The sequence below is a fragment of the Megalops cyprinoides genome, chromosome 16 (genome assembly GCF_013368585.1).
Source record: "Megalops cyprinoides isolate fMegCyp1 chromosome 16, fMegCyp1.pri, whole genome shotgun sequence".
In the NCBI taxonomy this organism is placed as follows: Eukaryota; Metazoa; Chordata; class Actinopteri; order Elopiformes; family Megalopidae; genus Megalops; species Megalops cyprinoides.
In genome coordinates, this window is record NC_050598.1 from 29,937,577 (window position 1) to 29,949,306 (window position 11,730).

The 11,730-nt window shown below is 47.2% G+C and overlaps 1 protein-coding gene across 1 annotated transcript; it reads left to right on the forward strand.

Annotated features, from left to right (window-relative positions):
- The first annotated feature begins 218 nt into the window (after positions 1-218).
- sstr1b (somatostatin receptor 1b) lies at positions 219-9,645 on the forward strand. The gene is made up of 2 exons (XM_036549046.1): positions 219-503; positions 6,929-9,645. Exon 2 carries the CDS (start codon positions 7,671-7,673, stop codon positions 8,775-8,777), a length of 1,107 nt encoding a protein of 368 aa, XP_036404939.1. The 5' UTR covers positions 219-503; positions 6,929-7,670; the 3' UTR covers positions 8,778-9,645.
- Positions 9,646-11,730: the final 2,085 nt, after the last annotated feature.

Here is an 11,730-nt window from a genome sequence, read left to right on the forward strand (position 1 = left end):
CAATTAAGGCACACCAGCACGAAGGGGTGGAGGTGGGGGGTGGGTATGAGGGGGGCGTGGAGGGGAAAGGAGCGGGGGGGGGGGGGGGGGGTGGCGGGGGGGGTCTGTGCTGAGGATGAAAGCTGCCAGCAGCAAGACGGCACTGAGGTACCCTGCTGCGAGAGAGAGAGAGAGAGAGAGAGAGAGAGAGAGAGAGAGAGAGGGAGGGATACAGAGACAGAGAGAGAGAGGGAGGGAGAAAGAGCAGGGTGAGTGATGGGTGCCTCGGATTAGTGAATAGCGAAGACAGAAGAGGATGTGACTGAGTGCCACTGTTTGAAACAGGGCGTTTTTTTTTCTCTCCCCTCTCTCTACTCCCTCTTCATTCAAACCCATTTCTGCCACCAAAGAGAAGAGTTCCTTCACTTCAGTTCAGGCTGCTTTTCTCCTCCTCTCCTCAACCGATGCCACCACATTCAGAACGCAACCGCCCTGGCTCCTTCTACCTGGATCAGAAAAGCGTGGTAAGCCCTCCTGCCTTCACCTATAGAATAACAGGTGAAATCTACGCATGCATGCCGTGCCGTGTACTCGAATGTCTACCTAACGAAAAAAAGAGCAGAATGTAAATAATATGTCCATTCCACTGTGCTGGTAAGGCAAGCGCTGTTTCATGTGTCCGCTGTATGAACTGTCCGTCCGCGCGGCTGCAAGCCGTTCGTCCGTGCATTTGCAAGCTCTTCGTACGTGCGCTTGCAAGCTGTCCATTGACTGGGGTGGTACGCTGAGGAGCTGATATGCAGTGCAATGTCATGTCTTTTGTGTGTATGAATTCTAACCAAAAGTAATATAAGGTGAAATGTGCTCTTGAAAAACGTAGCTATAATCCAATTCATTTTTTTTTTTTTTTTTTTTTTTGGGCTAACCCCAGTTTTGGTATCATTGAGCGCAAAAATCTTCAGATAGATTTCCTATCCATCACTGAAAGCCTTTTCTGCTAAAACTTTAGTGGATGATCAAGTTTCTTCCATTCAACCTTAACAGAACCCAGGACACTGATATGGATATCTGTCCACAATCTTTTAAGAGACAAATTTGTGGACACTTCATGAGATACCCTGAAGTGAAAAATTCGCTGCTTTGTAATTACAATGTGAGTTCATAGTGAACATGCTAAAGAAAATTAATATCAGATTACAGTTAAGGAGTTGTATTGCCTCTGTCCCACATCCACAGCAACCCTATCTGAAGGAGCAAATGATACCAATATCCACTGAACCCAAATCATGATATCAATTCCAAAGTCCAATGGTAAGCTGTCAATGAGTGAAGACTGATTACACTCTTGCTCATCCAACTTGAATGGATACACTTCTGTTCTTTTGTGCTGTAAGTTGCTCTGGATAAGAGCATCTGCTAAATGAATGTAATGTAATGTTTCAGTGTAATGTACTGTAATGTACGTGGTCCGTCTCAAAAAGCACTGTAGCCATGGTTTTGGTCAGGTCTGCCATGCTCCAGGGCAGCATTAAGGACACAGAAACCGTAACGTAATCAGAATATTGATGCTCGCTGAATGTTAGATGATCGAGGAACCCCCAGGCTAAGAGGCGCTTACCAGAGCTTCTGCTGTGTTTACGGTCAGGACCTTCTGCTGTGTTTACGGTCAGGACTGGTCAAAACTCCTCCTGCTGCCATTTGTGCTTTATGACCACAGATGAACCGTAACCGTGGCGTGGTCAGTCCGTGGTCTTACTGAGCTAGAGTTCCCCTGCTAACACCAGCCTCTCTGTGTGAATGGATTCTTTGCACCTGGGCTGTGTGTGTGTGTGTGTGTATGTGTGTGTATGTGTGTGTGTGTGCCTATATATCTGTCCTCACTTGACTATCTTTACATTGATCTGTCCGTGACTCCAGAGATTTGATTCACATCTGCCAGGAAGTAAGGCAAAGAAATTTTGGGGAAACTGAGCAGTCTTATATAATCCTGCTTTTTTTTTGGTGTGTGTGGTGGGGGGGTTGTTTGTTTGTTTTGTAAATCCATTCCTCTCAGTCACTGCACCCCCCTGGGAACCTCAATTTCCCTCTTCATTCTGAGTATTACAGTAATTAAACAGAATAATTAAATCAGTTGAATTTAACCAGGATTTAATGAGTCGCAAATTGCAGGATCTAGACAGTCATGCGGTGTAATATTCAAAATCTAATATTCCCGCACTGAAGGCAGGCAGTGGCCCAACTGGTCAGTGGAACACCAGGTACCGGGTGTCTCTGCGGCCGCCTGTCGATCTTCCAAAGGGTCTGTCAGCATGACGTAGGCAGATATCAGAATAGAAAGGAAATAAATTAATTTGACCCTCCGATGAAAGCCGCTCATAACGACTTATTAACAGCTGTGTTGCCTTTTCAATCCTGTGCGCTCATCAGCAATGCACTTTGCTAAACCGTAATTATTTTCAAGAGGGCTATTAAATATAGCACAAACTGTGACAGCCAGGTGCCAGAGCTTCCCACTGATGTGCTTACTGCGTGTATACAGGGAAGTGTCATTAAAATGCACCAGATCACCAAGGCGCTAAATGGGGAATTCAGCGTAATTAACTGACTGTTAATATTCAGCCAGCCATTTAAAACAGCATGTTATTTTGGTTTCCTATCATGGACTTGATTGTGCAAACAGTCTGAGATTATGGCTTTTTGTTATTTTTTGATTATAGACGTGCATTGATTTTTTTTTTTCTATAATTGTTTATCACCAAAACAAACATGAAACAAAAGGTGATTTTTTTCACTAAAATATTTGCAACAAGGACCTGTGATTAAGACACAGGTCCCATAGATTCCTAGAACTGTTACACTCAAAGATGCACTAATAATATCATGCACATATGGAAGCATTTTATGTCTAATCTATTATCTCAGAAGAGGGGTCAGGAGTTGCCAATCGAATATTGCATCCTCCTGGCTGATCTTTCATGACCTGCAATGAACCACTGACAGCTAAATGGCTTCTGGAATTGGTTTCAGATGGAAAACTACAGTTCTGCTGCCAGTGAGCCTTAGTGATGAGTTCATCCATTCCCTGCTGGTTCCTCTCACTACTCGTTCCCACACATTCGCAACAAGCTAAGATGAGCAAAGCTGACCACCTATAGCTCCCTCTAGCGGTAGAGTTTGGTACAGGTCTGTCTCACTGCAAATCACCACCGCAAAGTAGAATGGAGACCCTCTTTTGCTCAGATAAAACTCTGCCGTCCTCAACAGTGAACTTCCCACCAACAGGAGGGAGCAAGGTCAATCTCTGGCAACCGGAGGAGTCACAACTACCACCATACAAAGTTCTCAAATATAAACTGGTATATCTCCAACCCCACCTTCACACACACATTCGCTCAACACATTCTGGAGGTGAATAAGTTCAGAGTTGGGTAATCACACCCTGCACCCATGTACCGCAGAAAATACTGTGAGGGTACCCACAGAGTAGCCTCAGATAAGACCACCTCACAGTTTGCTAACCTTGGTTTTGATTTTGATTTTACACAATTTATAAACTGTGTACAGTTCCACACCTGTGGTAGCCTTGGCCGTGGCTATTCACAGCTCAGCGTGAATTTAATTGGCCTGAATCTATGCGCTAGTTTCCCTGGTGTTTTCATGTATGTGCCTCATATTAACTCGCTGCCTCCACACTGGTGTGTGGCAGCAGCTGTCCTGAGAGACATACATGGCAGCATGTGGGGTGGGAACGCTACACTCAAAACAGCTTTAATGAGGACCGAGCTACAGCGCTGTTAGCAGCGTGAGGGTCACACTGACATTGTGGAGGAATGGTTCTGTGTGAACTTAAAGCTGAAGTGTGAAAAATGTGTTTTTTTCCCTCTGCATCATGATGTACGCAGCCCGTCTTTGGCATACCTTTTTAGCTCCGTATGTGGTCAGTGAGTCAGGGATCTGTCTTGTTAAGGAGAGACTCTGCAGCACTCTGACAGGGCTAGAGTCAGAGCTGCCTGTGCAGGGACAACTCCTCTATTCATTAATTACAGTCAGGCTGACATTTGCTCCAGTGTTTCTTGTACCACCAGCACCTGTTGATGTTAGCCAGCGTTGTTATCACCCACAGCTACAGCAGATTACAAGCACTGGCTAGTGTGTTTTGCCAATGTTAACATTGCTATACTTTACATTACATTACATTACTGTCTTATATAGATTACATTTTTACATGTTGTCCTTTTACACAGCTGGATATTTACATGTTATCCATTTATACAGCTGGGTTACGTACCTTGCCCTAGGGTACAACAGCAGTGCCCCAGCGGGAGAACTGATCTAGTGACCCTTCAGTGACTAGCGCTGCTCTTTACCACTACGCCACACTGCTGCCACAGTCCACTAGCTGTACAGCTCTTAATAGCTGTTTTGTCTCTACGCCTTTATGTGATGTAAGTAATTTATCACGGTTATGCTTAATGCTGAGGAGCGTGGACAGTGTAAAAATACTCAAACGGGGAAGCAGTGCACTGGTCATGGTTCCTTCCCTCAGCTGATTGGCTGAACCCTAAACCCAGACCGCACATCAGCCAATCAGGTTTAGGGTTCAGCCGATCAGCCCGGCCAGATCACGACTGCGGACGAGCGCAGATGCGAGGAGGTGAGAGGCTGGCGCCCGCCGCGCGGACAGATGATCGTGCGCTGATCGCGGCATAATGGCTCCTGGGAGGCTGTGAGCAAAGCGCCACGTCTCTGCTGCAAACTCACAGACGCGCTGCCGCCATTCGCTGGCGACTGGTGTGTGGTTCGGCACGCAGGGACGTGTCAGCCTGTCCCCATGTCTTGACGGAGAGGGCAGGGCAATGGTGCCAGGGATCCTAGAGGCAGACATGCACAGACACCGCCCTCCAGCGAATACGCGATGGTGGCGGTCCATCTGTCGAAAGAGCGGACTGAGAATCAGCGCAGTGCGTACATGTGTGAGCATGACAGTATATGTGTGTGTGTGTGTGTGTGTGTGTGTGAGTGTGCGTGTGTCAGTCCAGTGTCTTCTTATACTCACATGCACATCCACAAACTCTTACTCACCTCCTCCTTAGACAAATGTGCACTGTTTGTACCCCACAGCAGTGGATCCAGGATCAGTTTATCCTCTCTAATACTAACCAGTCATTTTGAGCAATAGGTATATACACTGATCCGGAATCAGTGTATGGAGGTGCAGTCTGTCTACACTGTGGGTGGGGAGCACGTGTTTCTGGAGGGCGCAGAGTCCACTGGGTTTTGTTGTGCCTCGGTACATCATTGATTCGGTGAAATTCAGCTCAGATGGTTTCCTGGTGCAAAACCATTGATGATTGGATGGCTGCTCACCCAACATCCGCTTTACACCTTAAACACCACTGGAGGTGACTCCTTTCTGCCGAGGCCCCAGTAACACCATTATACACTCCACGAACGGAGATCTCCCGACCCTTGACCACACTAGGCAACATGCAATTTCCTTCACGCATCACTAGGGGGCACAGTTCTGCAGCTTAACTCTTAGTGTAACTGTCTCCGCATGTTAGAATCATTAGAAGTTGTGCTCATTTCTACCTTGGTAGCAAGATTCTGGGAGATACATTAAATGATCATAAGCTTGTTTAAAAAATAACAGCTATGCTATATATTGCTGTGCATGCTCATTGTTTGGGGATATCCTTTGCTCTATACATGAGTCTGTTTGTGGAGATTTCTTCCCTGCTAATCTTCTATCAATCAGTAATTGATCAGTATGTTTTCTCTTCACTCTGTTGCTGAGATCCTGTTTTGTATTATAAATAAGCAGCAGTTTTAGCTCCTCTGTGCCTCCCATTAGCCAGTGCTGCAGGCATCCTACTTAATAAGGATGATGCAATGCAAACCCATGTGGTCAACTAGCAATTGAATCACAATGCTATAACGTCTCTTTCCCTCCCTCTCCACGACATGTTCATCAGTCATGCGTGTGTGTGCGTGTGTGTGTGTGTGTGTACACAAACCTACAGCGCAAAGAGACAAACACTGTGTGCCTGTAACTAATCAATGATCTTGTGCGTGTGAGCTCATAATTGTTTGACGCACTTCCCTTGAATAAACCTTACATAATTTTGCATAATATGCAGATCAGATCAGCTCCCACACAAGCACGCACACCTGAACATCATCAGGGATAAAGCCCGAAGTATAAAAACAAAAATGAACAAAAGCTCTGTGCAACACCATTCTCTTCCTTCCTCTCTCATCTACAATTCATCAGGAGGGAAGCATCAGCAGAGAGCCCGTGCAAAGCAATGCTTCCACCGCCTCGGCTAAGCATTGTCTGCTTGTCTCAACATGCCCGTTATACGTCAGTTCCATTAGTCTGATGTCACGCCGAGCTGTTCTGTCAGCACCGTGCAGTCGGAATATTCATGTTAATACTGTTGTCATGTCATTTCCTACCTATGATTACCCCCTTATTGCTGGAAGAAAAAAAAGCAGCAGTCAGCTTGCTTTGTTCATATTCAAACCTCTGCTGTAATTGCCCCCTCTTTTTCATTTCTGACAAGCCTGCTGTTTGCCGCTCCGCGGCCATCTGTGAAAAGGCTTGTGTGTTGCTCAGGAAATGAGGACTTCTCAGTGTGTTTCCCTATAGCCTATTGTGTACGTGCCATCAGAAAACTCATAAGTGTTACACTGTATGTCCGTTTCAAGGGTTCTTACAGAAATAAGGCAATCTGCAAGAGGTCCTTCCGAGCAGCCTCAGTACTAAAGTGCTTTTTCTCCATCAATGCTCAACTGGCCACATAAAATTCAAATACAACTTCATGCGGCCACTAAATAAATGCCACGCTTTACCCACTTTGCACCTTCTTCCCCATCTTAATTTTCCTGACCATTACATCATCACAAGTCTGTTCTTTGAGTAAAATGGCTTTTTCAATTGTTGCAGGTCCCGTGCAAGCAACTGCAGAAGATGGACTGCATGTCCCATCCTCATCGGTGTCATCGGTGACCAAGACTAAGAACTGTCAGTGAAACATCAGCTGTCAAACGATGGCCTCAGGGCTGGAATGATTCCAAAGACCCCAGTGTTTCTGAGAAGACAACCAGTCTCTTGTACTTATTGGTCAACCCTAAAAATGACTGACTCAGATAAATTATCACAGAGCCTAACAAATCCATAGACGGAATGCTTTGGTTGTGAATGAAACACTGTTTTTGAATACATCTAAGAAATCTCACAAGGCCAGCTCGTGATTCACTAAAACTCAAGGACCGCATTACATAAAACACATCACAGTAACACATCTGGTAGAAGCATGTGAGGTACTCATGTTTATTTATCTCACCACGGCCATGGAATGTTGTACATTCATCTGCCAAGAATCGAACAGATGAAGATCCCTCTGAGACCAAGCTGGAACCAGAAGTGCAACCAACTTCTGTCAGCATTTAGCTGACAGAAAAACCCATGAGCAACCTGTAAAGTGGGCTAACTGAAGCTGCTTGTGCTGTGTCAAATTAGAAGTAAGCAACTTTGCAGATGGCTGTGCCCTTGGCTAATTTTCTCATTGGACGCAGCTTCTGTGCATGAAGAGCTTTGCTGAACATAGTCTATGGCAACAACACTGACGACGCACAACTGACTAATTGACAACTGCCAGTGAGACAGCAACAGACACAGAGACAGCATGTCTGTAGACAATGGGACAGAAGAAGGGCCATTTTCCACAGGCCAGCCCTTCAACTCCTCCCTGGACTACGAGGACTTTGAGCAGGAGCACGACGCCAGCAAGATCGTCATCCCCTCCATCTACGCGCTGGTGTGCTGCGTGGGCCTGACGGGCAACGCCATGGTCATCTACGTCATCCTCAAGTACGCCAAGATGAAGACGGCCACCAACATCTACATCCTGAACCTGGCCATCGCGGACGAGCTCTTCATGCTGAGCGTGCCGTTCCTGGCCACCTCGGCCGCCGTGCGCCACTGGCCCTTCGGCTCGCTCATGTGCCGGCTGGTGCTCAGCGTGGACGGCATCAACATGTTCACCAGCATCTTCTGCCTGACCGTGCTCAGCGTCGACCGCTACATCGCCGTGGTGCACCCAATCAAGGCCGCCCGATATCGCCGGCCCACCGTGGCCAAGGTGGTCAACGTCTGCGTGTGGGGGCTGTCGCTGGTGGTCATCCTGCCCATCATCGTCTTCGCCGACACAGTCCCCGCCCAGGATGGCGGCGTGGACTGCAACTTCCTGTGGCCGGAGTCGTCGTGGTCAGAGGCCTTCGTGGTCTACACCTTCCTGCTGGGCTTCCTGCTGCCGGTGGTGGCCATCTGCCTGTGCTACTGCCTGATCGTGGCGCGCATGCGGGCGGTGGGGCTGAAGGCAGGCTGGATGCAGCGGCGGCGCTCGGAGAAGAAGATCACCCGCATGGTGCTGCTGGTGGTGGCCGTCTTCGTGGTCTGCTGGATGCCCTTCTACATCGTGCAGCTGGTCAGCGTTTTCCGCCGGCCGCCCGACCCCATGGTCACCCAGCTCTTCGTCATCCTCAGCTACGCCAACAGCGGCGCCAACCCCATCCTCTACGGCTTCGTCTCCGACAACTTCCGCCGCTCCTTCCAGCGGATCGTCTGCTTCCGCTGGCTGGAGAGCGGGCTGGACGCCGAGCAGGTGGACTACTGTGCCGTCGCCCTTAAGCGGCAGGTCACCTGCGGGCCCCAGGACTTCCCCCGGGACTTCCTGGCTTCAGACGTGGCCTATCGCAACGGCACCTGCACCTCTCGCACCACCACGCTCTGAGCTGGACCCCAGTTCGGTAGAGCGGGGGGAACCCGCCCTTAATTAACCCAACGAATCCCCACCGCTCACAGAGTAAAGTGTGAAATGACGATGTGGACCACCCCAGAAAAGTGTAGACTCAGATTTTGTAGACTTACTCAGCACCGCCCGTTTACAGAGCTAGCCAATACAACTTCTCCATTGCTGCTTGTCCTGTTGCACGTTCCTCTGCCCAAGCCTTGTCCTGTGCGTGACAGTGACACCCCTTTCACTAAGCCGAGGACTATGTTTTTCCACTCTCTCCAGTGCTTGTGCTTTAGAAACACCAAAGCCGGCTAAAAATGCACTGACACAGGGTTAGAGTTACCTCAGCGTAGCTCTTTATTCGGATGCCACTCAAGACTGTTTTACACGTTAAAGACGCACTCAAGTTGTACAGATCTGTGTTTGGTTTCTGAAGAAACCGACTGACAAAGAGTGCCATTCTTTGCAAACAATGGTATTCATATTCCAAAAAACAGTTCAAGTCTTGACATTTGTGTTTATTTATTTATTTATTTAAGAATTTATTTATTTCTCATGTGGGGGTTAAAGGTTCTTGGGAACAAGCTTTCATCACAGCTCAAAGTTATGCCATTGTAAGTATTCCTGTTTGTGAGACATGGCTGAGTTCAGACCGGTTCCAGTCAAGTGTGGTTTTCTAAAAAATCATTACAATATACAAGTACACCGGGTAGCATAGGCCAGGGCACATACAACGGAATGTGACAGAGTGTGCGTCTATTATGGTTTACGGGACCAAACATGATGGTCCACCCACAGGTAAAGAACAGCAAGACCGATAAACCTAATTACTCCTCTATCACAACAGAACTGGTGAGTTGTGCTAATGCCCAAACCAAATGCTTGTCCTCAACAAACCAAATGCTTGTCCTCAAAGGAAGCAAAAGCATGTTCTGTCTCATTGTCTCTGCATACATCCAGGACTGTTGCTGTGGAAGCTGAGGCTACTGTATAAAGACATCTACAACATGGTGTTCCTTCAGCTACTCCTTCAGGACTTCAAGGGAAGAAACTGTGTGCCACCAGTTGGGAATGTTGTGAGTGAATATTACCTTGTTAGTCAATCGGTGAACCAAATCAATAAAGTTTTAATATCTTGTTGAAGTGTGAGTGTGCTTGTGCTCAGTGGGAGGTTGCAGGTTCACGGCCTTCATGGGGCATAGACACTGAACCCATGGACACGGCCCTGAACCTCCAACTGCTTCTGTAAAAGATCCAGGCACTAAGCCACACGGGTTGTGAAATTTTTTTTCCAAAATGCCCCCATGTGCCCCTTGCTCACAGCACCAATCTGCATTCGAACCCCCAAAACATGGGAGTGGGAGTTGGGGGCTGAGGCTCAGATTTTCTGACTCTGCTGAGATGATCCATCATCGATTGTATCCTTTCAGAAAAAAAAAACTTCTCTCTGCATATTGAGAACAGGCCTGGACTTATTTCAGATTTAAATCACGTCCGTGATCCCTCCCCCATGGGTTTACATCGTCAGCACTTTGAACGACCCATTCCCATTTCGGCAGATTCAAAACAGTTGTTTTGGCAATCACTGTGTGAGACCTTCGAGACAGAGAGAGAGAGAGAGAGAGAGAGAGAGAGAGAGAGAGAGAGAGAGAGGGGAGAGATGAATGGAGTACATCAAAAAGAGCAGGACACCTGAAAAGAGGAATCCCATCTGTTCCTCTTAATCCTGTGGGTGATGTTACTGCCAGTCAGCCTCACCCCTCAGGACAAACCCGGCTCCGCTCTCCTGCTCTCCAGCTGGCTCCGCACGACCGCTGACTCAGGCAAATCCCTGCGCGACGTCTTTATTCAAACGCTCCTCGGATTCTTTCGCAAGGAGCTTGACGCTAACGCAAAGCACGTGTGACGCCGTGTTACGCCATCTTATCCCCCACTGTGATGTAGTCTGTCACTGATCGTTGTTTGAGATGCATCCCTTTCGGCAAAAAAAAACAAAAACAAAGGCACTTTATTGTATTTCACATCAATAATATCTCATAGCGCAGCACCGGTGCAAGCGCCTCTTTCCCCATTTCCTGAAAATTCTCAATTTTGTGATGCAGAGAAATACATCTGAGGCTCAAAACACACAACACAGGTCACTCCGGACTGTGGTCTTTTTTTAAATGTCATGATATTTCGGATGATAATGATGATGAGTCAGCCTCGTAAGACCCGGCTCCTCTGTGTGAGAGCAGCACATTCAGACACTTTCCCTCCGCGTTATATCTCCGTGCTTATCGACTCTTTCCATCGCGCCTTAATTTCGATCTCTCCGCTAACAGCAGACACCGAGATGACGCTGCGTTAAACAGAAACAAGCCCAGGACCCACGCAGACACACAAATGCTGTTTCTATGATGACTTACCATACGTTTCATTTACGTTTACATTTATTCATTTGGCAGACGCTTTTATCCAAAGCAACTTACATAGGTTACAGTTCTTTACAATGTCATCCATTTATACAGCTGGATATTTACTGAGGCAACTGTGGGTTAAGTACCTTGCCCAAGGGTACAGCAGCAGTGTCCCAGCGGGGATCAAACCGGCAACCTTTCGGTTACGAGTCCTGCTCCTTAACCACTATGCTACACTGCCACCACATTTGAAACCATATGTTATACTGAGTGCAACAAAACAAATGGAATATTTAGAAAGACAATCAGAAACACATGGCAGGCCATGCCTGGACTGGACAGCCTTTCCTGTATGCATTCATTTCGATGGGAATTTTTAACAAAATTTTTCCCCTCTGTGTGAGAGAAGAATAAAAAAACATGGAAGTGCGTCATGTGTGACTTACTTCTTGTCTTTTTGTTTTAAGGTGAAATTAGAAACACTGCCTAAAACTGGTTCACCAATGGTAATACGCAAAGTATCAGCACTTGCAAAATGCTTTCCACAGAAG